This window comes from Gastrolobium bilobum, unplaced genomic scaffold (genome assembly GCF_033153095.1).
Source record: "Gastrolobium bilobum isolate Gb01-03AN ecotype WA unplaced genomic scaffold, APGP_CSIRO_Gbil_v1 utg1991, whole genome shotgun sequence".
Classification (NCBI taxonomy): Eukaryota; Viridiplantae; Streptophyta; class Magnoliopsida; order Fabales; family Fabaceae; genus Gastrolobium; species Gastrolobium bilobum.
Genome location: NW_026898956.1, coordinates 6280 through 29942, shown reverse-complemented (window position 1 = coordinate 29942; position 23663 = coordinate 6280). Strand labels below are relative to the sequence as shown.

General features: G+C 33.7%; 4 protein-coding genes across 5 annotated transcripts; 1 reads left to right on the top strand and 3 right to left on the bottom strand.

Moving 5' to 3' along the window:
- Positions 1 to 320: 320 nt before the first annotated feature.
- LOC133285739 (uncharacterized) lies at positions 321 to 1123 on the top strand. The gene is made up of 2 exons (XM_061483010.1): positions 321 to 377; positions 512 to 1123. The coding sequence occupies exons 1-2, from the start codon at positions 321 to 323 to the stop codon at positions 1121 to 1123; spliced, it is 669 nt and encodes a 222-aa protein (XP_061338994.1).
- A 6552-nt stretch (positions 1124 to 7675) lies between these two features.
- LOC133285756 (probable leucine-rich repeat receptor-like protein kinase At5g63930) lies at positions 7676 to 10497 on the bottom strand. Its single transcript, XM_061483037.1, has 4 exons — positions 10071 to 10497; positions 9360 to 9620; positions 8387 to 9247; positions 7676 to 8157 (listed from the first exon to the last, which is right to left on the bottom strand). Exons 1-4 carry the CDS (start codon positions 10495 to 10497, stop codon positions 7676 to 7678), a joined length of 2031 nt encoding a protein of 676 aa, XP_061339021.1.
- A 7679-nt stretch (positions 10498 to 18176) lies between these two features.
- Positions 18177 to 20725, bottom strand: LOC133285745 (chlorophyll a-b binding protein CP26, chloroplastic). The gene is made up of 6 exons (XM_061483025.1): positions 20434 to 20725; positions 20227 to 20311; positions 20029 to 20079; positions 19784 to 19904; positions 18735 to 18869; positions 18177 to 18568 (listed from the first exon to the last, which is right to left on the bottom strand). The coding sequence occupies exons 1-6, from the start codon at positions 20645 to 20647 to the stop codon at positions 18308 to 18310; spliced, it is 867 nt and encodes a 288-aa protein (XP_061339009.1). The 5' UTR covers positions 20648 to 20725; the 3' UTR covers positions 18177 to 18307.
- Positions 20726 to 20834: 109 nt separating this feature from the next.
- LOC133285747 (uncharacterized) lies at positions 20835 to 23258 on the bottom strand. Of its 2 annotated transcripts, XR_009748049.1 has the most exons (4): positions 23020 to 23258; positions 22685 to 22865; positions 21847 to 22116; positions 20835 to 20973 (listed from the first exon to the last, which is right to left on the bottom strand). XR_009748049.1 is itself a non-coding variant. In XM_061483026.1 (3 exons), exons 1-3 carry the CDS (start codon positions 23156 to 23158, stop codon positions 22023 to 22025), a joined length of 414 nt encoding a protein of 137 aa, XP_061339010.1. In that variant the 5' UTR covers positions 23159 to 23258; the 3' UTR covers positions 21718 to 22022. The 2 variants fall into 2 exon arrangements, 1 of the variants encoding a protein (XP_061339010.1); XM_061483026.1 differs by lacking the exon at positions 20835 to 20973 and having other exon boundaries at positions 21718 to 22116.
- Positions 23259 to 23663: the final 405 nt, after the last annotated feature.

Here is a 23663-nt window from a genome sequence, read left to right as displayed (position 1 = left end):
TATATATATATATAGGGAAAAGTGTGTATAATTTTAAAGGATGTAAAGTTGTGTCATTTTAAGAAAGAGAAAGAGATAGATAAAGTAGGAGAGAGAGTTGACAAAAAAAAATAAAAGTGTGGGTCCCGCCTCTTTGTGAGAGTGAAAGGATGTAAGTTGTGTAATTTTAAATGATAGACACTTTTCCCATATATATATATATATATAAAGCACAAGAACCAAAGCCAAGGCACTCATCATTTGCATCAAGTCTCTGAAAATCCTCTTCCATCCAAAAAAAAAGAGCCTTAGAAGAGTTAAAAGAACCAATAAAGTGAACTATGGCTTGCTGGTCTGCAGAAAATGCAACAAAGGCCTATCTTAGCACTTTGAAAATGGTTAGTATTATTCTCTCTTAAGTCTCTTAACATATCTTAAAAAAAAATTCTACTCAGTTTCTTGAATCTCTCTATCTTCAAAAATTTTACATAACAGTATTTGTTATCTGATTATTTTGGTTTCTTTTCTTCAGGGTCAAAAGGCTAAAGAGCCAGATGTGGCTGAGTTTATATCAGCACTAGCTGCTGGAAACAGTGCACAAAGGATGGTTATGGCTTGTGCTGCTGCAGCAGATTCCACAACACTACTAGCCTTGGTTGCTGCTGCTCATCAAACTGGTGGCCAGGTCATTTGCATTGTTGGTGGCCATGAAGAATTAAATGCCTCCAAAAATGCCTTGGGAATTGCTTCTCATCAAGTTCAATTCATGGTTGGAGAAGCTCAAGAACTTCTGTTAGAACAATATGAGACAGCAGATTTTTTGCTCATTGACTGCAACCTTGAGAATCATGAAGAGATTCTCAAAGCAGTTCAAGAGGGTAGGAAGCAAAATGGCACAGTGGTTGTGGGATATAATGCATTTAGCTGCAGAGGGTCTTGGTGTTCATGTGGATCAAAAACTCAGCTCCTGCCAATAGGAGAAGGGCTGCTAGTGACTAGATTTGGAGTAGCTGACACTAAACCAAAATATGGTAGCAGAAATGGGAAGATCAAAAGCCATTGGGTTGTGAAGGTAGATAAATGCACAGGGGAGGAACATGTGTTCAGGGTCAGATTTCCTCACGGGAAAGTTATTCAAGCTTAATCATATGGTTAATTTTGTCATAAACATTGACTAGAATATTAGCCCCCTCCAAGTCCTCCATTTTATTCTCTACCAAAATGGAGTACTAAATTTTGCTTTTATTAAGAAGCACTAGGAGTTAGTCCTATTCTAAAATGTATATATACCAGATTATAAACATAGATTGAATAAATTGGATGCAAAGATTTGTTATGTTATGCATATATTTGAATGAAGATAGACTAGAGGCCTCGTACAGCAATTATATAGACTCTTGGTCAAAATTAAATTGTCCCTCTTCCCTTTTGTAATCCATGGATGCATAACTAAATACCTTGGCCAAAAGTTCCTTTGCGACATTTTGTAAGTCACAAGGGAATGTGAATCTTAGAAAATCTAGATTTCTACTTGTCTTTGAATATCAAACCCACAAAGTGGAAAGGCAGATTAAGGAAACGATTGAATCTTACAAAAATGTGTACAAACTATTGCCAATAGAATAATCAAATTATAGATCTGTCAAATTAACAAACACATAAATACGTTTTTATTAATTTTATTAAGCATTAAACTAAGACCTCTTCCTCGATCAATTCCTATTCTACCATGCCACTTGAGCTAGGTCTAAGTAGCATATATCATTATAAGAAATAAAATAAAATAAAAAAAGATCACATCAATAAATTAGCCGTATCATCTTCTTATCCTAGTTTTGTTTCCAAGCCAACATACATTTAATTTATTCAGTGAAATTTCAGCAAGAATAGCATTTTTGTTTACTGAACAAATTGCTAACATAAATTAAAATTGAACATCTTTCCCACTTCATTACAGGTTCTCCTTTATGAAATACTCTGTCCATTAGCTGAGTTTTATTTATCTACTTGATTTTAGGGCCTTTTTACCTTCCCTTGATTCAAAATCTAAATATTTTGTTAACGCAATACAGTAAAATGCGTATGAAATTATATGTGACTTGTGCAAAATTAAATATATCACAGTGAACATCCACATGAATGAAATATCTTTGAATGAAATATCCAAAAATATCTCTGACAGCATCGGCAAGTTCTCTATAGACAACTGTAAGAGTACCTAAAACTAATTGTTTTGTGCTACTCTAATTAAAAATAAAAACAACCTGGGGCTGCTAACCTGCTCTAACGTGGGGGCTTGTGTGGTTTTGTCTCTGCAAATTACGGCAAAAACCTTGATACAATGCTGGCTGCACATTTGTATCAAAGCGTCAGGCAAAAGTGTAATAATGATCATTAGCAAACAGTTTAATTAGCACTCAAAAACAGCTAATCGATGCCTACATGTTTAGGGAAAGGGAATCACTGCCACCATCAACATGTGTCATGTGAACTTCATAAGTCTTGTCTTCAGATATTACAACTACTGCTTAATATACTATTCATTAAGATTGATCAACTCTTCCAACATCAGTTCACGGAGACTAAAAATTTGTAAAATCAAACCTACAAAAAAATTGGTGTCATTTATAGTTTTATTTTTTTTTTTAAAAACAATAGCCTTTCAATCAATGTACACGGGGAAGAAAAGACAGTGTAAAAAAAATAATATTATGCGCTGTCTAACAAATTTATACTCAGTGTTTAAAAACTCGGCCCGGTCATCGACCCGGCCGAGGTCAGGGGTCACGGGTTCAATCGGGGGTGACGAGGTCACTACGCTGACCCGATTTTATATATTAATAAAATATAAATATATATATCCTATAAGAAAATATTAAAAAACAAATCACCAATCATTAAAGATTCAAAATATATTTAATATAATTCATCAATTATAACCACAAGTCAATATTACACAATCTAATTAAAGTATCAAGATACCAAAGTACAAAACTCATATTCTAATGATACCAAAGTATCAAGATACCACAAGTCTAGGTCGTCGGGAGAGAAGAGAACGATTAGATTTAGGTTTGCAAGTATTTTTATTTTATTTTTTTAATAAAACGACGTTGTTTCATGAAATTTTCTTTTAAAAAAAACATGCAGTGACTCCTTTTGACCCCTCTGACCCGGGAGTCACTGAAACCCAGCGGGGTTTTGGGGGTCGGAAGGGTCGATGTGCATATAGGATTCAACTTGTGACCCCAACCCTCAGAGGGGAGGGGTCAGGGTTGACCCGGGTCAACCCAGGGGTGGGGTGGAGTTTTAAAATAGTGCTTATACTTTACTTGGTTTAGTCTACGGAGATATTATTCATCTAGTATTTTCTTTTGGAATGGTAAGTAGCATTTCCCCTTCCTCTTTAAAATATCTTTCTTGCCACTACGAATGTATATAATATATATACGTATATATATATATATATATATATATATAATATATATACGTATATATATATTTTTTTAATACAAAAATAAGAAGTCTTATGTTGATTTACTTTGACTCGCATAACTAAAAGCGATATATATAAGTGGAAAATAACGAAAATTGAGAAGATGTAAAATGATGCAGATACTTTTTCTTTTTAGGGAAATTGGGCCCAGAGGACCCGGAGACAGAAATTGGGCTTGGGATGGGGTCTGCTGTGGATCCAATGGAGAAGTGGCTAAACAAGGGGAAGATTCTTCAAACAATAGACAGCCAAGTCCACACAAACCACGGTCTCCTACTCTGCATCATCTCCCATGATATAGTGTGGCAGATATGGTATCGTCTCTCTCTTTTTTCTTTGGTCGTTCTAAAAGTTGGCTAAATGCCTAAATTCATGGTTTTGTGCTAGGAAGCTGATCAGGTTTCGACAGAAAAGGCACGGATTGAGCAAGGCATACGGATCCTTTGTTTATTATTTTTATGTGGGATTGTTGTTACCTGTAATCTGGATATTTTTTTTACCTTCATCAGCGGGTGTTTGGTATGAAAAATTTGCTAGGAATGTAGGGAAAGTGGTATAGGTAAAATATATTAACCAAGTTTAATATGTCTTCAAGTTAGAGAATACCGGTATAATATTCTTCCATGCATTTCATTTTGTACAACTCAGTGGAACAAAAATTTGCAATGTGAAGTGCGGTATTTTTTTAATCTATGTCTCCAATCCCAAGAGAGGAGAGAGGTTCAGCAAAAAATTTTAGAATTAAAAATTTTGAAAACTATAGTGGATACCAATGTATGTTTGGTGACTATTGTCTTGCTAACAGTTATGCAAGTAGCGCGCAAGTATACGCGACAACAAGTAATATAGGGCATATATGAGACCCTTATATAGTTCCCACAAGGATCTTTAGCGTATGTACTTTGACAAAATTTGATAATTGCTAAAACTGAACCTATTCTAAAAATGGACAAAAAATGGAAATCAAATAAATACAATACTACTACTAAACTGTGAATTCTTTTCTTTTTGGATTTTTCTGTTTAAAAAAATGATTTGACAGCTTAATGAATGAAAAATTAGAGGGAAATAAGTTGGGATATTTTTTATGCAAAAAGAAAAATAAAAGTTAGAAGATTGTTTCTTTTTTTTATAAAAAAGAAGAAATAGGTAACCTAAATTATATTTGAAATATGTGAAATCAAAGGAAAATAAATCTGAAGTGTTGACAATAAGTTGTGAAACAGGTTGAGTTTTGGTTCCCCTCCCAAACAGCCTCCAAATAAGTGCTAAAAAAACAAATCCCTCAAAATTAGTTCCCAAGTGTTGGACCCTTTTCTTATTGATTTTAATCTCTTAAAAACATTTTTATCTTTAACAAACATCTGCACATCTCTGTGCTAAACGAAAGAAAAGACCCTTATAATCCAATCCAACACAATATGGAAGTTGTTCTCATCTCTGAGTAACATCCCTTGAGTGTTCTCACACTCAAGTCCATGTGTTCAACACAGTTCTGGACTTAGTCATTTCTCAATGACTAATTCCCAAACTCATATCCTACTATCAGGCCTCAACAGTAGCATAAATAAATTAAAGCACAGTGTAAAAAAAAAAAGGGAATCAACTTCAAAAAAAATAGCATTTAACACACATTCACGACTGTGGTTTGGGTACCTACACCCAACCTATAAAAAGTTTAGCTCCTATCCATGAGAATGGAGCTTAAAAACAGTAAAGGAAAAATCAAATATTGCAGAATATAAAATGCTTAAACTAAAACTACAGCACTGGTCTTAACAACAAATAAAATTTGGTGAACAAAACAGAACAGAAAGAAAATTCAAAACAAAAAATATTCAGAAGACCAGAAGAATAAAATTCCAAAGCAGAACCGAAGAAGGCCTCACTCACTCCTTGTTCTCCTTTTTATAGCTCTTCTTTCCTTCTTTGCACAATATTCCTCTTTTGCTCCAGCTCAGCAGTATGCGCTGCTTGTGCGCTGCAAATGGGTGGTCCCCACAATGCTCCACTCCCCTGCTCAGACAATCCGAATGGAATTGTTGCTCCTTCAACCCGTACACTGACGTGTGCTCTCAATCGCTCCAGCCTCCACTAAGTAACGGATTTTTGTTTGGCTTTTTCTGAACCAAAAATAGTGGCTAGGGTTTTCTTGTTTTCTTTTCTTAATGGACTGTGGATATGGGTTAATTTGGACGGATGAACGGTAAGAAGAGGACGATCTGATCTTATCGGTTGATTTGTGGCAAGGGTTAGGGATGGATGGCGTGGGTTTTGTCGGCTGGAATTTGGGTTTGATCGCACGATGCTAGGGTTCTCTCTCGATGATTTTTGCCTTGCGTTTCTGATTCTGTCTTCTCTCTCTTTCTTTTGGATTGTGTCTTTCTTCTCTTCCTTTGGGCTTTAGTATTTTAGGTCGCCCCTTTCTTTCTTTTCCTTTGAGTAGTAATTGGGCCTAATAATATAACATGTACAGTCCATTAGCATTTTTAACCAACAAAAGACAATTCACACAAAGTTGAGGTATTTTAACAGCAAAATAAATCTTTTTCTCTTCATTTTCCAATTAAATCATATGTTCTAAGTCTCAATTAAGAGACTTATCAGTGACTGTCATTTTAATATTTTAACATTATTTGATCATTATATGGGTAATTTCGTAATATTATAACACATTTCCATCAATATTTCATCATCAACTAAACATAGCATTAGTAAAAATAATCCAACTTTCCCAATAAATTTTTTGTCTTTCAAACACCTTTTTGTAACTTACCCGGGTAAAAAAATTATCCATCATATTCTGAGAATTATTTTTCTTTGTAATAAAAAATTTCTCCTAATCAAACACCCCTGAAAATAGAAAACTTCAATATGAATGATAAGACCACAAAAAAATTGTTTTTATTGGTTTGGTTGTTCTAATTAAACTATCACTAAATGCAACTTGATCCAATGGTTTTAGCTACTATTAATAAGAATTTTTATTTGTCATCAAATGTAACCTGAAATTGCTTGGTGGGCGCGTTAGGATTTAGGAGTAAAATAAATAAGTTAAAAGGGTTAGGTTTGGGTTGGCTTATGTACAAATTTTTAGGCCACATGGTCTAGTATCCAAACTAATTGCTAGAGAGATATAATATAAAAATTATTGATAGGTTTTCACTTCTAAACTTAAACTGCTAGGTGAAATGGTTGCTTAAAATGGTCGATGATCATAGAATCAAAAGTTCGATTTTCGGTGTCCTATTTTCTAGTAAAATAAGACAGCATGTTAACACACAAAAAAGACAGCATAACTTTCTGTACAATATTCACGCTTCAAATCCAAAACCATTGTTAAAATTCTCCGGTGACAATTCATTAGTTATACCATAACACTTCACACGGCAAGAGTGTTTATCCATCCTTATCTTCAAAATTCAAATTCTAGCAAATTTACTCATCATAGATAAATCACTCACAAGACCAACCCCAACATAACAAAATTTGACTCTCTACAGTTAACTGAAATCCGAATAATATGAAGGCAAAAAATAAAATACAATAAAATTAGAGAGTTTAAGAAAATGATAAACAATGTAGTTTTAATTTTAAAATCTTAACTTGTATTAATGATGCAAAAGTGATTTTAAGGCAACCAGATGAAAGGCACAGGTCCAGCAGATATAATTGATAGTAACCGTACCAAAAAGAAACTTTTATAAAGTATAAACCTTCACTGTACGGCTAGTGAGTTGGATCTAATACCCATAAATAATGGCCCTTCATGTTTGCGGGTAAGCCGGGAATCATTGTGACAAATAAATATATCTTTATACTTTAGTAAAAATAATGTTTGAGTGCAAAAGCTTCATAGGGAATGCTGTAATGATGAGAAAATCAATAATTCTGATTCAGAATTTTGCACTTCAGTTAGTGGAGAGATTACTTGTACTTTGAATTTTGGTTTGGTAAAAGATAAGGGGAAGGGTTGTGAGTTCCTGATTGAAAATTAAAGAGGCATTCACCTTTTACATAAAAATACATTCAATAAAATTACAGGTGATTTGAGGAAAGAAATGCCCCCTTGTCTAAGCTACAAACTACTGTCCAAGGCATTCACATAAAAGCTAGTCCTTAGATAAGAACACATAACAATGTTAATCCCTAAAAAGGTCACCACCAACATGAGCAGTTAGCACTAACTAGTCATTGAAATCAGAGACAGCTACTACAATTGCCCAGTTCTTGAACAATGGCTTCCATGGATGGCCTCTCAAAAGGAGACTCATGGGAGCAAAGCAAAGCTATCTTTGCTAGTTTAGCTGCCTCATATTCAAAGAACCTGCCATGGAGATTAGGGTCAATAAATTCTTGGAATCTTAAGGATTCTGCAGCAAGCCTTATTGAGCTAGTGATCTTCTGCTTCCCTGAAAGGATCTGGAAAACCAGCACCCCAAAAGCAAAAACATCGCTTGTCTCAGCAAACCGGCCTGTAGTAGTGTATTCAGGAGCCAAGTAACCCTTTGCTGCACTAGCCTTAAGTGCTGAGAAGACAATATCATTAGTAAGAAGCTTGTGAAGGCCAGAATCTGCTAGCAATGGATTGTACCGCTGATCAATGAGAACTTTGTCAGCTGAGATGTTTTGGTGAACAAGAATCGGTTTGTTCGCTTTGTATGCATGTAAATATGCCATACCTGATTAAGAGAATAAGGTTTAGTATAGACTTCAAGAATAGAAAGCACAAGAAAGTATCACTTCTAATTACATTCAGTAAGAGAAAGATAACATATCTAATTACTAGTCACTGTCATTTTCTTATCATTCTGCTGGTTTATATCTTAGAATATCTCAAAAATTGCCTAGAGGGTCAAATCAAAAGTTATAGGAATTTTAATTTAACAAAGGGTAAGATAGAAGGGTAACCTTTAGCAATTCCTTTCACAATAGAAACTCTAGTTGACCATTCAAGGACTTCTCCATCACCTTCTTTCACATCAAGGAAGCGTGACAGGTTTCCATTAGAAACAAAATCATAAATCAGAAAACATTCACCTCGTCCCCTTGAACAACAAAATCCTCTCAACCTCACTAAATTGTCATGCCTCAATAAGGTCAAAATGTTCAATCCCTTCAAGAACTCAGATTCATCCGACTTACAACTAGTTTTACTGATGCTCTTCACAGCCACAACAGATCCATCTCTTAAAACTCCTTTATATGTTGCACTAAAGTTACTCTTACCCAACAAATTCAACTCCGAGAAATATTGAGTAGCTGACTCCACTTCTTCCAAGTTGAACCTGAAACTCTGGAATATATCTTGGCTACCCCCATTGAAATTCCTACAATCAGCCAAAGGGTCCCATCCAGAAGAGTACTCAAGACTGACCAAAGGAGATCCATTTTTCCTGTATACACCCTTGGCTTCATCAGTACTTGGACGGCTATCAGAGATATGAAAAGAATTTCCAAGCTTTTGTTTCCTCCTACGATATAGTATGAAGGTCAAAACACCTATTGCTGACATTGCAATTACAGACACAAATATGCCAACTGTAACTGATGTGGCTTGAGTGGACTTTGATGAATTCAAGCACCGAGTTCCATTGCAAGGTAACTTAACGTTTGCAGTTTCTGGGATATCTCTTGTTGGTGCTCCATAAGGTTCAGGTCTGCTGGGATTGACATGATCCGAAGCATTGCAAGTTTTCAGGGATGAAAACTCAACTCCACATAACCCCAGATTTTGTTCATACAAAAAACCATCATCTAGTCTCTTCAGAGCTACATTAAACCAAGGAAAAGCAAATAAAAACATTTCAGATGACCAAAACATATTACTAAAGAAATGGAAAAAACCAACAAAATTAAATATATGCAGTAACATCATTATTACCAGGAGGTACATTCCCAGAAAGTGAATTGTTGTGAACATCTAGAACTTTCAGTGAAGGAGCATCGGCTAGGCTTGTGGGAATGGAACCAAAGAAATGATTAGAGCTCAAATCTAACCTCACCAGCATACCCAAATCACCGAGACTAGCAGGGATAGCACCAGTTAACTGATTTGACTGCAGAGCAACAACACTAAGCTTTTTCAAAGCACCAAGCCGTGTAGGTATGCTTCCTGTCAACTGGTTACAACAAAGCTGCAAAACTGCAAATCAAGAGAAAAGAGCAAGATAAGCACACTGCAAAATTTGAACCACCAATAAAATATTATTTCTAATCAAAGCTGAAGAAATCAAGATGAAAAAGTCATATTCTTGGTAGCAGTTTTAGTTTTGATCAAATACTAAATAGAGAGAAGCTTGTAACAGTCAATAGGCTTAAAACAAAGCAGAAGTTCATCAATATTAAATAACAATTTTTGCACAAGTGCAAGAGAGCTCACCAATCCATTTGAGGAGATATAGCAATAGAAATGGCACAATAAATAAACAAAACCAAGCTCAAATCTTTCAGTGAAACCCATGACTAAACAGCATTTAAACACACACAAACATAAAAAAGTAAAAACTTTTTAACAGCAAAAGTTGAAGAAAAATAAAGACAAAGAACAATAAAAGTTTCAATCTTGTTCAACAGAATCACAACCACTACTAACCTTGCAAGTTCTCCATGCTGGAGATCTCAGGAGGGATTTCCCCAGACAGGTGATTCACATTCAAATACAAATCACTAAGCTCAGTCAAGTTTGCAATTTCTCTTGGTATCTCACCATACAAAGAGTTATAATGCAAGTAGAGTCCTGTCAAGTGCTCAAGCCCAGCAATGGCTGGTGAAAGCTTCCCTGAGAGACCCTTTCCCTGCAAAGAAACGTTTGCCACCTGACCCTTCTCATTGCATGCTACTCCTTCAAAAGAACCACCACATGGGTTACCATTGTTAGTCCATGAGTGTAAATAATGGCTCTCTGGATCCAAACTGGCTTTAATGTCCATCAGTGCTTTCAGCTCTTCATTCCCACAAACACATGTTGAGTTCAAGAGGAAAAACAGGAAAGAGAAGAGAACAAGCACAGAAAAACCCATTTTCAGTTCTGAATGAAAAAGGTTTGTGATTCAAGATAGATTGTTGTTGGCTTTTCCCACTGCTAGTTCTCACTCTACAGCAACAAGTCCTGGTTTTCGAATTCAAAGCTATGCAAAGAGAGTTAAGAGAAACAAAACAAGTGAAGTGGTCAAGTCGGAAACACCATAAATCAAAAGCAGTAAAATGTGGTGCTCATGGAACTTCTGATTGGAATGTTGGACACTTCCAAAATTTTCAACTGGCAGTTTTCTCACGTACTCTCATAAGTCATTAAATAACATTTTATTCACATCATAACGTAAGTTATTAAATAACACTTTAGTCTTATTAAAGTAATTTTTTGAATGACTGAGATTATAGACATAAGTACCTTTTTTCCTGGTCACATTTTGGTTTCATGTGTTGACAGACATGCAAGTAAGACATACTCCCTAAACGGGTTGATTAATCTATAAAGTAGAAAACAATAAAGGAAATAGATAATCTAAACATTCAATTTTAAGACAAGATTGTTTTTACGGCTATAAATTTCCATTATTTAGCAGAGGATTTAAGGTTAATTTTAAATCTAAAGCTTAATTTTTAGAAATATATATCAACTAAAAAGAAATTAATGTCTCTTCACAAAATACTTAAATTTAGTTCTTAAAAAAATGTATTTATTCATATTAATTTTAAATTTAGTCCTTGAACATTAGAATACAGTGCAACAATGTGTCTGTGCAATTGTTCCAATGTTGTTGTTCTCATTATTGTTATTATTCTTAGCGTTACTATTATTATTGTGAAAACTTAAACTATCATTATTTGTTGGATGAAAAAAATTAAAAAATTATATATTTTTAGCAATGTTATAATATATCCAGTTGCTTTTCATTCTTCTTTCAAATTTCATTAACTAACAAAGTTTGAATCAAAATATTGAAAGCACTTCCTTTTCCGTATTTGTGTTTGAAATTCCTTCCATATTTAATTTCAAGAAGTAAAAATAGCATCACAGCCTCACAGGTCATTATCTACTTAAAAAAAAATATAATATTGATATCAAAACACTTCAAAACCATGAAAAGTATACGAATAATGTACATCATTTTATTAACAAAGTATATATATGTCTTCATAGAATTTCATATTCAAAATTTCAAACTTGTCGGTTTTTTTATTTTATTTATTTAGATTTTTTCAACGGAAATAGACCAATAAATGGAAGTAAATAAATTTGCAGGTTTTGTAGGTCCCACCATTGGAGATAACAGTTAACAGCACTACGTTTGCCACATGCATCTCTTGGGAGCAGTTAAGGCACGCGCCTAGCGCGTATGTATCCAGTACATTTTTCAAATTCAAATTCCCTGTTATCCGGTCCATAATAACTAGGCTGAAACGTATCTTCCACTTTGTTATTTATTGCTGTAGAAAAATCCCTATTATTGAATAAAAAAATATCAATAATCCCTATATTTTTATTTATTGACGCTCATATACAATGATCTATTGTTTACACCAAAATAAAAATGATGTACTGTACTTCAATTTAATTAATTCATATGAAGAAAATAAAGTGATGAAAACATTTGTAAAAGTATTTTTTTTTAAAAATTCATATTTCTCTTACAAATGAAAATAATTTTATCTCTTGCATTTACACAAAAATAGATAAAATTAACCCAACCCATTTTGGAATAAGTATAAGAGATAAAATTATTTTTATTTTATAGAAAATATATTAATCCAAAAAAAATAGAGAGATAAAAAAAATTATTAAAAAAGAATCATAAACCACAAACTACATGTGATGTACAAGAGTTTAACGGTGAATACTTATCTCATAGCTGGAAATTGGCATTAATTGTCAATATTTTATTTTACCACTCAGTTCTAATATAATCTTCATGAGTCAACAGGGATGTTTTTGCAGCTGTTTACTATTCTTATTATGCTTTAATTGGTCTCCCTCGTGCTATGTCACTGCTTCTGACACTGCTTCTGACACCCCTCCACTCTTCACTGTCATGACCTGCCAAATAGTTCGTATTCATTTGTTTTATTTCAATTCAAAAATTTTGTCACAATATTTTATGATTGATGTTTGCATTTGTCATTTAACATGATAAAACAAATTTTTTTACACACAATATTTTGTGGGACCTATATTTTTTGAAGAAAAAAGAAAAATAAATAAATTATGGCACTCAAAATGAATCTCTATAACATTACACAATCACTTTTCTTACAACATAACTCTTATAAAACCCTTCGTGATTATCACAAACTATTTTAAAAAAAAACTAAATTAATAAGGATAGCTTCATTAATTTGAATCATTTAAGTAGTTTCATTGCCATCCAAAAGTTACAACAATTTAAAATATTAATGAACAGTCCAACAGATATGGAGTAATTATTATTTGAATCATTATCATTTTTAATAATATAAAATGGAAAATAATTTTCTTATGTTGTAAGAAAAATTTTCTCTCATATAATAAAAATAAAATAATAAGTGAGATTCATAGATAAGAGAAGAGAGAAAAAATAGAGGTGGGATCCATCTCTCTTTTGTGTGTAGGAAATTGGCTTTTCTTACGTAATATGAGATAAATATAACCAATATAAAATAAGACAAAAATGAAATACAATTTGTTTTGAGCAAGTAACTGTCAAATTGGTTGAACCAATTAAGTTTCTAGATGGAGAATTGGACCACAAAAGCATTCACAATTTATTGAGTATGGTCATAAACAATATTCAAGAGATGATAAATATTAAATGTTGCACTGCTCGTTCTATTCTCATAAATTTATGAATCTGTGATTTATTTGACTATGTATACTCTCTAATTCTCTGAAAGCAACAAAACAATCTACTTAATTGGCGAAACAAGACCACCCTATAATTAACATTTGATTAAGACTCAGTCAGAAGAATGTAAAATGATATTACTCAAAAGGAACGTTGATAAAGTTCTTGTATGTCGTTACCAATATACTTGATTGAGTAAATTATATAGGAAATCTCAACTGGCCCTGCCCCTTTTCTTCTTTGTATTTGTGCAGGATAGATTACCCTACAAAGATAACCAATATTAGATTATTCTTTTAATCTTTTAGGTAGTGTTTGGTTTAGGAGAAAAAAAATTTTACTAGGAAAATGTAATTGATAGGAAAATAGTTGGAAAGCGAGTTTGATAGGAAAATGTAAAAAAAGTTGTTTGGTTGACCCAAATATTACCAGGAAAATTTATTTAAATATGCAAAATCTATGTTCGGGAGAAACTTTGCACCTGTTTTTTTCACTTCCCCAGTCATCTCAAAATACCACATCTCAAGTGGTATTCTGTAACAGTAAATTTTATCCAAAAATCAACACAAAAGTCATTTTCCCATCTATCCTATTTGCCTGGTATTTCTTGAAAAAACCTGAACCAAAACGTGATATTTTTTAATATTCACCTACACTTTTTCATCAATCCTAAAATAAACCTTCAACATGTCTAGTTACTTGTAAACTATGGAAAACTCTGTCCTTTTCTCCATGGTTTGGTTAGTTTCAGCTTCAAATTTGGGAAATTAAGGAAGTTATCACACTTACCCAAAAAGGACGTTTGGCACAGCTATTAATATATTGAATAGTGCTTCTTTTGAGGCCTTGGACTTGCTATAGCTTGGAGTCTGAGACTGGTCCCATCCAAATTAGACAAATAGCTTGGGTCCATGCCTCAAGCCTTGGTGGTAAGGTAAGCAACTGGCAAGAAAAGAAATTAAAAAATAAAAATAAAAACACTTTGGTACCTCAGTTTTGTAACTGAAAATCTGAAATTGAAAAAAGCATTGTGTTACAAACAAGAGTTTTCTGTTGTTGAATTTTTATTGTTTTATTACTTTTTTAGTACTTTTGAGGATTTACTCCTTTTTGCCATTTTTTTATATGCTTTGCAGAGGCACATGGCTTCTCTTACAGGAATAAAATGCCATGTATCTCTTTTTTGACTTACTTTCCATTACAAGGAGGAATGTTAGTCCATGCTTTCATTTTATAAGAAAGAGTTTTTTTTCCCCCTCTTTTTTCATTTACTCTTGAAAGTGAAACATTATATCCTATTAAATTAACAGCTATTTGATTGGATGCTGAACAGTATTCTCAAAATCTCTTCAAATTTTAAGGGTCTGGCTTTTCATTTTCTCTTGTAAACCTATTTAGGTAGCAACCTAATGAAACCGACTTATCATAGATTGGAAAATTTTGGTTTTATTTTGAGGTCATGTGACTAAAAAATATTCGCCCACCCCACCATTCTGTCATTTTCTATTCATATGAAGGAAAGAGCAAACACATAAGTTAACTTATGATAGGTACTACTAATACTTTAGTAGCAGCCAGCAAGTTCCATGGTACTCATCTGCTGATTTATCTTTCAAAGTGACAAATTATGACCACTTCAGATTCAATTCATTTGTGCTTAATTAACCTACTAAAAGTGTTCATTGGAGATTGTATTTTCACTAATTTGGAAGTTTGCTTTTTCTTTGAAGGCCCTTGCATGTGTAGATGGTGCATGCCAAGTTATATGTACCACGGCTCTGTTTGGAACTTAGGATGCTATGACTTGGGGTCAACATCAACATGAAAAGCATCTCCTTTTGATAGAATATGCAGAAAATTCAGACTAGCCACTGACATAATGCCCCTGCCCCAGAAGACTAGTGGGAAAAAGAAAAGATGAACAAAATAATAACTAGGAAAAGAACCAAGATGTCAAGCATAAAGTTGTAATGATAGTCATGGGCCCAAGTACCACCAAACTATATAACTAGTAACTACCCTGAGCTGAGCCCACTCCTCATAAGGTCTAACCAAATACCATGCTGAAAAAATCAGTTCCTCAATCTTTCCTAGGAAATTTCTTTATGGTGCGTTTGGTACAAGAGAAATTTTTTGGTGACCGAGAATCATGATTAATGAAAATTCAGTAGGAATTGAGTTTACTTGGAATCTTACGAAAGAGGTGTTTGGTTCGCCAAAATATTACTGGGAATATTGGGTAAAAATTATTGATTCCATATTTGGTTTAGAACGAAATATGACTTGGAATATGAGGTTATTTTACAAAAATAACCCCAAACTATTTTTACTTTTGTAATTGATAGATTGAGTCTAGATTTTTATGTGTATTGGGGTATTTTTGTCTCAAAATTTATTGTTGTGTTTTCCCTTTACTTGGTATTCTGATTGGTATTCCGAATTAGCATATTATTTTTGGTAATCTGAATAGTGACTTTTCTTTATAAATCAAATTACCGGTAATCCTTGGATATCCGGGAATCGTAATTTATTCCTTCTACCAAACGTGGTAATTACATTTACCAAAGAAGAATTACCGGTAATCCTCTTCAAAAACTTGAAACAAACACCCCCTTAATACAATGAGGGGGCGTTTGGTACGAGGATTTTTTTAGGATTTTTGAAAAACTGTAATTTTTTAAATTTTAAATTTTTGGATATTATCGTACATTGAATATAAAAATTATATTTTTGAAAATTGAGATTCGCTGACAAAAAAAAATTTCTCCTCCACCAAACGCCCCTAAGAGTACCAAACTCTTTTACTAAAAAAAAAAGAAATCTGCTTTTCATTTTAACTTATATTTTTTTTATAATTTTCTTTAAGTCTCAAAAACTTTTTCTTTTTAATATGAATGTACCTGTAGCGGGAGTACTGTATTGAAGGTTTTCTCCTTTCCTAGAAATCTTTACTTCTTTTCCTTGTTTTTCTATTAAATCTAAGTCCACGATAGCAATGTTATTAGAACCGGACCGATCATTGACCCGGTCTAGGTATCGGGTCACTGGGTCAATGGTTCAACCGGTGGGTCACTGGTTGAACCGCATGAACCGGATATATATATATATAAATTTATATTTTATACTTAATTATATAATAAATATATTAAATGGTGCCATCTACACAATAACCTGATGTAGTTTAGTGGTATTTGCTGTGTTGTTTATCCTTAATGCAAGGGGTTAGAACCCCATTATATGCAGTTTTTGAAATAATTCTCTTAACTTAAAAGTTATATGATAAATATATTAAATGGTATAAATTATTCAACAAGTGATGGTGGCGTAGTGGTAGGAAACGACTCTCTTTACTCCAAGGTAGTGTGTTCGAATCTCACTTGTTCAAGGTTTTTGTTTCTTCAATTGTTTAAGGCAGACACCTTTCAACAAGTGAATTTTTTTTTAATATAATGAGCCTTTTCAGATTTCTTATATTACTAAGGTCACTACTACAGAATGTTCTGAGCCATCGAATATGGATCATGGTAGTTTGGGAAGTACGAAGGGTTTGTACCTAAAGAGGAGTCAGATCATGTGCAATTGGACAGTTAGGGGAAAAAAGTTTCACAAAAAAATAAAAAATAGAAATAAAATGTGGCAAAGTACAAGATATAACGGCCCTCACACTTGTGTTAACCCGGTTCTTTCACAAGACCGTATGATCCTTTGACATGATTTGTTCTTACATTTTACGAATGTAAACGAGACATTTGATAGAGGAGATATTTTTTTTATCAGGTAAATGCGATTACTAGTTATATGATAGGAAAGTGAGTTTGGTAAGAAAATTAAAAAAAATTGTTTGGTTAGTCAAAATTTTAACAAGAAAATTGAGTTAAATTTTGTGAGTCTTTATTTGATTGAAGGTGAAATAATGATGGATAAATGTGTTAAAATACCAAAAATAACCCTTGATATTTCAGAGATATAGACATGTGTACTTATGAGAGGGTAATAAGGTAACCTCTTCGTTCACCTTTTTTGCAATTTAGCTAGTTTTCTAAGAATATCATATTCAAAGTGGTAAAGTTCTACGTTGATTTGTTTTTGGTTTTGCACATACTTATCAAAGGCTGGAAAAAAGAGAAGCATGGCAAAAATAATTTAATCTTTCTACCAAACAAAGCAATCATGGAATGCCAATTTAAAATGGATGGAGAACCAAACCAAAAACTTGAACCAAACGCCCCGAAATTCCTATATTATTGATTATAGAAAGGATTAGAAGTTTATTCTAATTTAAGGGATTTTTGAGATTGAGATAAATCTTGACAATTTTTAACAAATTTGTCAATCATTTTTACCCCCTTTAAAGGGATTCAAAACTGACTAGCAAGGGTGTGTTGCGGGACCAAAAAATAATTAAAGATAGGACATTTTGAAAATAAGTTACTCTACTTATTTTTTTTTTGTCTGCTTATTTTATCTATTCCTCTTTAGTACCGTTAGTTTAGAATCTCAATTAACATTTATCATTTCTCTTTCTTCTTGAGATTATGATTTGATAGTGTTAGAAATTGATAGGTAAAATAAGTATGAAAAAAAGATAAGCACAATATCCTATCCTAATAATTTATCAGAAAGTTTATTAAAATTTAACTAAAAAAATCAACTAAGTTTTCATCATCGTTTAAAGAACTATATTGAGACTTCGGCACTCAAACAGATAGCCTCATATATATTCTTATGTCCCTATTAAAAAAATTCAAGTACTACACAATATTAACTTTCAAATTTAGAAACTATTGCCATTTGGACTTTGTTGTATGTTTTTATTTGAAACCATGACTAAGTTGACGTAGAATTTGGAAGAGCTTCAACATGGTGTCAAATTGTAGTGGACGTAACTCAGGCTCTATAAATTAAAAGAGTAAGTTGGCTTCCAAGGAATAAAAGAAAATGCCTTAATAATGTCTCAGTAAGATGTATTGTACATTTAAGATTGGAAAAGAGCATGGCAATGATTGATTCAGAGAGTTGGAGCCCTCTCAGCAGTGCCAGCAATCACAGTGAGCAAGTTGTTACCAAAAGGGTCACTGAGATGTTTTGCTAAGTTCTCAACTGGACCTTCTCCAGTGACATAAGCTTGCAAGAAGAAACCAAGCATGGCAAACATAGCAAGTCTACCATTCTTAATTTCCTTCACCTTTAGCAATGCAGCTTGGTCTGGATCATTTGCTAGCCCCAATGGATCGAATGGACCACCTGGATGAAGCTTGTCTTCGAAATCCTATCAGGATTAGTTAACAATTATTAAGTCAGCTGATTAATTTGTGTTAAAAAGTTCTTTAATAATAACCTTCCCATAAGTAACAATCCTTATGGATATGAGAAAGGCTCAGATAAATGTATTAATAGTGACAGCAAACAAATTTCACAACTAAAATGTTACATACCAGGCCATTAGTTATTCTGTAGTACTCTGCACCACCCAGAAGAACTATCTCAGCAATGACAGCAACAATAAGATTGATGGGGATAGGTTTCCCAAAGTAGTTCAACGTATTCCCATCAAGAAGCAATGCTCCGGTCTGCATTGATTCCATAGAGAAAATAAGCTCAGCGTAAACATATAGTCACAAGTTTTCAACCATGGGCATTTTAACATATGCTATATGCTAAATTAAAAGGTTAACATCTATTGAAAATTAAAATAGATAATTACCCAATGATCAGAAATAAGACATCGCCTAAACAATGAAAGCAGCAAATGGAATATGATATGAGTAAAATCAATGGAAAGTATACTCAATCTGAAGTCACTAGAATGGTCATTTTCTCATGGCATGAACTCAAGTACATTGGAGTTTGCTCATGGCAGAGAGGATAAGGGTCTTGTTTTGCAATTGCCTACAAAAGTGCTGCTAGCAGGCAGCAGCTGAGCATCAAAGCCAGCAATTCTAACTTTTTCCAATTTTACAGTTTGTACAGGCAAGATGAAGTTTGGAAAATGTTTAAGATCCAAACAAATCGCACACAACATTTGATTTCCTTGTGAACTAAGTGGCTGTGACTAATTGAACTGATATCAAGGGTTGTATAAACTAACATAACCATTTCCAACAGCTTTCACTTTAATTACCTCCAACCCAAAAGAAGGAAAAGAAAAAAGTGGAAGCACTTAATCAATTACAATTAAAAGATAATAAGCAAAATTTTGGTTTTAAGGTAAAGGAATTCACCCAAGAAAACATCAATAAGATAATGAAAATACCAAATAGAGGTATTACTTTCCTTGACTATCTTTCAACTACTTTCCAGAAGTTAACATGCATATGAAATAAGAGATACCATACCGGATACATGTATAATTGCAAGCTGTTTAGTCAAAACTTAGCTTAGTACAGTGTTAAGAGGTATATCTACATAATTAATTTGTTGAGTCTCATAAAACCAGTGTATTAATGAAGTTGACAAGGTGACACAGTTCACAGGGCTTGCAAACCTTGAACCAAACTGCCTCAGGACCACAGTTAGCTCCAAATTTGTTAAAGGCCTCAGGAATGATGAATCCAGCAGCACCAAGCATTGCCCATCTGGCGTGAATCAACTCAAATGCCTGATATCTACATCAAATCATCAAGCACCCCCACCACATTAACCCACAAACAATTTAACATAAGCACATATTCAAGAAATTCAGCATTTCAGTGTATATATAGATATCTAGTTTGTGAGTGTTTGACATACTTGGCGAAGTCCTCTGGCTTCTTGCCAAGACCAAATGGATCATAACCATAACTGCAAGCACGCAGATTAACAAATTAACAAAACAAGAACTAAACATTCATAGATATTCAGTACTTTCAAGTTCTCCATAGTTTATATGTCAATGAGAGTTTCAGCATGAAAGAAAAGGAGACTAATTAAAGAGAAGAAGACACATACTCTCCAGGCACTTCTCCTGTCAAGTACTCAGGGATCTCTGATCGGTCCAAGAGACCATCTGGCAAGAAGATCCTTCGGTCAGGACCTGCCACACCAAATGAAAGCAGTAAAGTTAACAAAATACCTTAAACCTTCAACTTCATTATTGTTGTGAAAGAAATGAGGATGAACAAGAACAACACTGAACAAAAGAACATTGAGACATACCATACCACTTGGCGAGCTCTTCATTGGCAGGAGATACAGCTTGCTTTGGTGGTGGTGCTGCCTTCTTTTTGGAGAAAAGAGCAACAGTCTTGAAGGTTGCAGGGCTAGAGGGTGATGGAGCTGACCTGGTGGCGCCACTGAGGGTCACGGGGTTTCCGAGCATTTCCGACATGCCAAGGGAAGCAGCCGCGGTGGAAGCGGCCAGGGAAGCCATGTTTTGGAAGCCTTAGAAACTCAGGTGAAGGTTGTAGAGGTTAACGAGCAGTGTAGTTGATGAATGAATGGAAGGGTAAGAAGAGGAATATACTATATGCATGGTTTGGTGGATGTGCATGTGCCACATCGGATTCATGATCATTGGCTCCTATTGGTTTGCATGCAAAATGTGTAATCCAATGCAAGGATTTCATTGGATTTTCTCTAATACGTGGAAGATGATGGAGCTTACGTGGGATGCTCCTGAGTTGGTATATTGCTTAGGTTTGGATAACATGTTTTATCCTAACTCGTGGAGGTTTTTCCATCATCCATTCCTCTTACCTGTAAATTAGTACTGATCAATTAGAGGATTTTTGATTTCGTAATTTTTCTTCAGATTCAGGAGAAACAATGTCTACCACATGATAGTAAGTCACATGACTTCCAGATACACAGTGCACAGAGACCATTTTATTTTCGTTATGGGATCATTTCGTGTAAGGACTTTTCTTAATGTAAAAGAAGAATTTCGACAAGTCAAGTATGACTCTGTACAAACCACTCATTTGGTGCCATCACCCATGGACTCTTGTGGTATCCGGGATGAAAGAGTTTCCAAGTAGACGTTTGATCACCCAAAAAATAACAGGATTTTTTTTTATTTAATATAACACTAATTACCTCTTTTTGAGGCGAATCAATCCCAGATATCATCTTAAATTTTAACTCTTTAAACCAGACTAATCCCAAATTAGGATTTAGTCAAAGTTAAAACTAAGAGCATTTTTAACTTAAGAAAATATTTTTTATTTGTATTAATAGTTATAAAAAATACAACCAAATTTTGTTTTCTGTTTTCAAAGATTTATATAAAAGCATAACATTTTCATGTTTTCATCACTTCGTGGGAAAACATTTTAAAACAAAATGATATTTTTGTAATTATAAAAAAAATAAAAAAAACAGAAAATATTTCCTTAAACCAAACAAGCCCCAATTTCTCAAACAGTATTTCCTAATTTTGATTATGTTGGTATCAACCCTAATTTGCTAGAAATTGCCAAAACCCAGTATAACAAGCAACCAGCCCTTGCTGTGTTTGCTTCACAAAATTCGGGCACACGGCAGACAATTCAGTGAATCCGTTCTTCAATTCAACAAAGGGGGAACTCGCTTATGTATGCCAACAAAAAAAAAAAAAAAGGTGGAACTCACTTTCAATGAAGACCAAATACTGCTCCAGCTGAATGTTAATATGGAATTTAGCATCTCGTGTATTGCTACGAACATAAGCATGCTGAGTTTGCAATGAATTATCATTTCGTAAGTAACTAAAAAGTACTGCTAGACATATCCTAGTTTATACGAATATACAATTCCCATTCATCGTTTCATCTTCTCCACTTGTCAATTTCTCTTGAGGTTACCGCAACAAGCTTTTTGGTATTAACGAAAAGCTCGTCCACAAGCGCAGTAATATCATCCCTGACAGCAGCATATAAAATATTCAAAACATCATATAAAATAAATTTAAAAAAAAAATTGAAATTACATAACAATCTCAGTCATAGAATAGCTTAGGCTTACCTTATTAATTTTATCACCGTGCGAAAGTTAGGTTAAAAGTGGTGCGAAAATATCATTATCCATTTATCCATACCAAAATTCTTTATGAAATTTAGTGGCTCAAAGTCTTGTGCAAAAGTTCACCAAAACTTATAATTACAGTCTGTTTGTGGGGTTAACAGTCTTAGATATGCTAATATTTTCCGACACTTTGTGTCTTGTGAAGGTAATTTTAACCTAATATTTTTGCAAAGTGTTCCTTCATTTATGAAAAACTCTCTAAATAAAAGGCAATTTAATTAATTTCAAATTGCTGTGAGGTCTAAACAGATTCACTAATTGAGTAAGTTAGCCGACGATAAACACAGAAATCTCTGTAATCAAACAAACGCATAAAAATGAAAGGAACAATAAAATGAAAAGAAAAAAAAAATAAGCAGGGAAAAATGAGGATATCTGCATTAAAAAAATAAGGCAATGTACTTACTGAGAAGGAATGTTTCCATAAGCACGAAAAGGAGTGCCATTGCCAAGATTAGAGTACCTATTATTCTCATCTTGTGCCATTCCCTTCCCCAAACCATAGCCAAACCCTAGGCCAACACCACATCCAGCACCAAATCCAAAACCAGCTTGGAAGCCAGGAATTCCAGGACCAAAACCCACTCCTGAAGTCACAACCAACTCGCATAAGATTTTATTAGCTCAGTGAAAAAACATCTAAAGTTGCTATATATTTAGCATCCAAATAGAATAGTGAAGAACTCGATGATTCCTAGCAGTAGCAGGGAGAGTGAGAAAATGAAATGTTAAGTAAAGTACCTCCGAGGAGACCAACGCCGATGCCGACACCGCAACCGGCGCCGAGTGCAAAGGCGGGACCCAATTTACCAAAATCGTTGGAGTTGATGACCGGAAGCTTCCAGAGCAAACCCTTCCCCCCACTATCGTCGCCACTCATCCTTAGGGTTTCGCAATTGGCAGAGGTAAAGGGTTCTCTAGAAGTTCCTACACAGGCACAGCTACACTACCCAAATTCAAATCAAATCTACTTTTTCAAGGCTCACCTTTGTTTGCACATAACACATATATATAAAAAGAAAAAATCCATCACTGTTGTAGAAACTAAAATTTTTATCATATTAAAAAAAATAGAAACCAATTTATTGAATAAAGTGTATCGTCACTATTTTTAATACTATATATACCTTGTCTTTTTCTTAACATGACAATAAAATGATTCTTACAACACGAGGGATATAATCTTCATATAAAAAAGGATAGGATATTGTAACAATCAATTATTATTATTATTATCAATGTTACTACTAGTTAATTTTACCGTTAGATTGATTATGTTGATCCATTTTGTATGATTATGAATCAGAGGTGAAAATATGGGAAATCATTAAATATAGAAAATCATAACCATAAAAAGGTGAAAATAAATATAAAGTATTAAATAT

Excerpts from the sequence above, each read along its gene's own strand:
- LOC133285739 (XM_061483010.1), top strand. The coding sequence starts at position 321 with ATGGCTTGCTGGTCTGCAGAAAATGCAACAAAGGCCTATCTTAGCACT. Across the intron at positions 378-511 it reads ATCTTAGCACTTTGAAAATG|GGTCAAAAGGCTAAAGAGCC; the intron begins GTTAGTATTATT and ends TCTTTTCTTCAG.
- LOC133285756 (XM_061483037.1), bottom strand. The coding sequence starts at position 10,497 with ATGGGTTTTTCTGTGCTTGTTCTCTTCTCTTTCCTGTTTTTCCTCTTG. Across the intron at positions 9,248-9,359 it reads TTCTGGGAATGTACCTCCTG|CTCTGAAGAGACTAGATGAT; the intron begins GTAATAATGATG and ends GGTTTAATGTAG. Across the intron at positions 8,158-8,386 it reads TGTGAAAGGAATTGCTAAAG|GTATGGCATATTTACATGCA; the intron begins GTTACCCTTCTA and ends TCTCTTAATCAG.
- LOC133285745 (XM_061483025.1), bottom strand. The coding sequence starts at position 20,647 with ATGGCTTCCCTGGCCGCTTCCACCGCGGCTGCTTCCCTTGGCATGTCG. Across the intron at positions 20,080-20,226 it reads ACAGGAGAAGTGCCTGGAGA|TTATGGTTATGATCCATTTG; the intron begins GTATGTGTCTTC and ends GCGTGCTTGCAG. Across the intron at positions 18,569-18,734 it reads ACAGAATAACTAATGGCCTG|GATTTCGAAGACAAGCTTCA; the intron begins GTATGTAACATT and ends TAATCCTGATAG.
- LOC133285747 (XM_061483026.1), bottom strand. The coding sequence starts at position 23,158 with ATGAGTGGCGACGATAGTGGGGGGAAGGGTTTGCTCTGGAAGCTTCCG. Across the intron at positions 22,866-23,019 it reads CGGCGTTGGTCTCCTCGGAG|GAGTGGGTTTTGGTCCTGGA; the intron begins GTACTTTACTTA and ends TTGTGACTTCAG. Across the intron at positions 22,117-22,684 it reads TATGGAAACATTCCTTCTCA|GGATGATATTACTGCGCTTG; the intron begins GTAAGTACATTG and ends TGCTGCTGTCAG.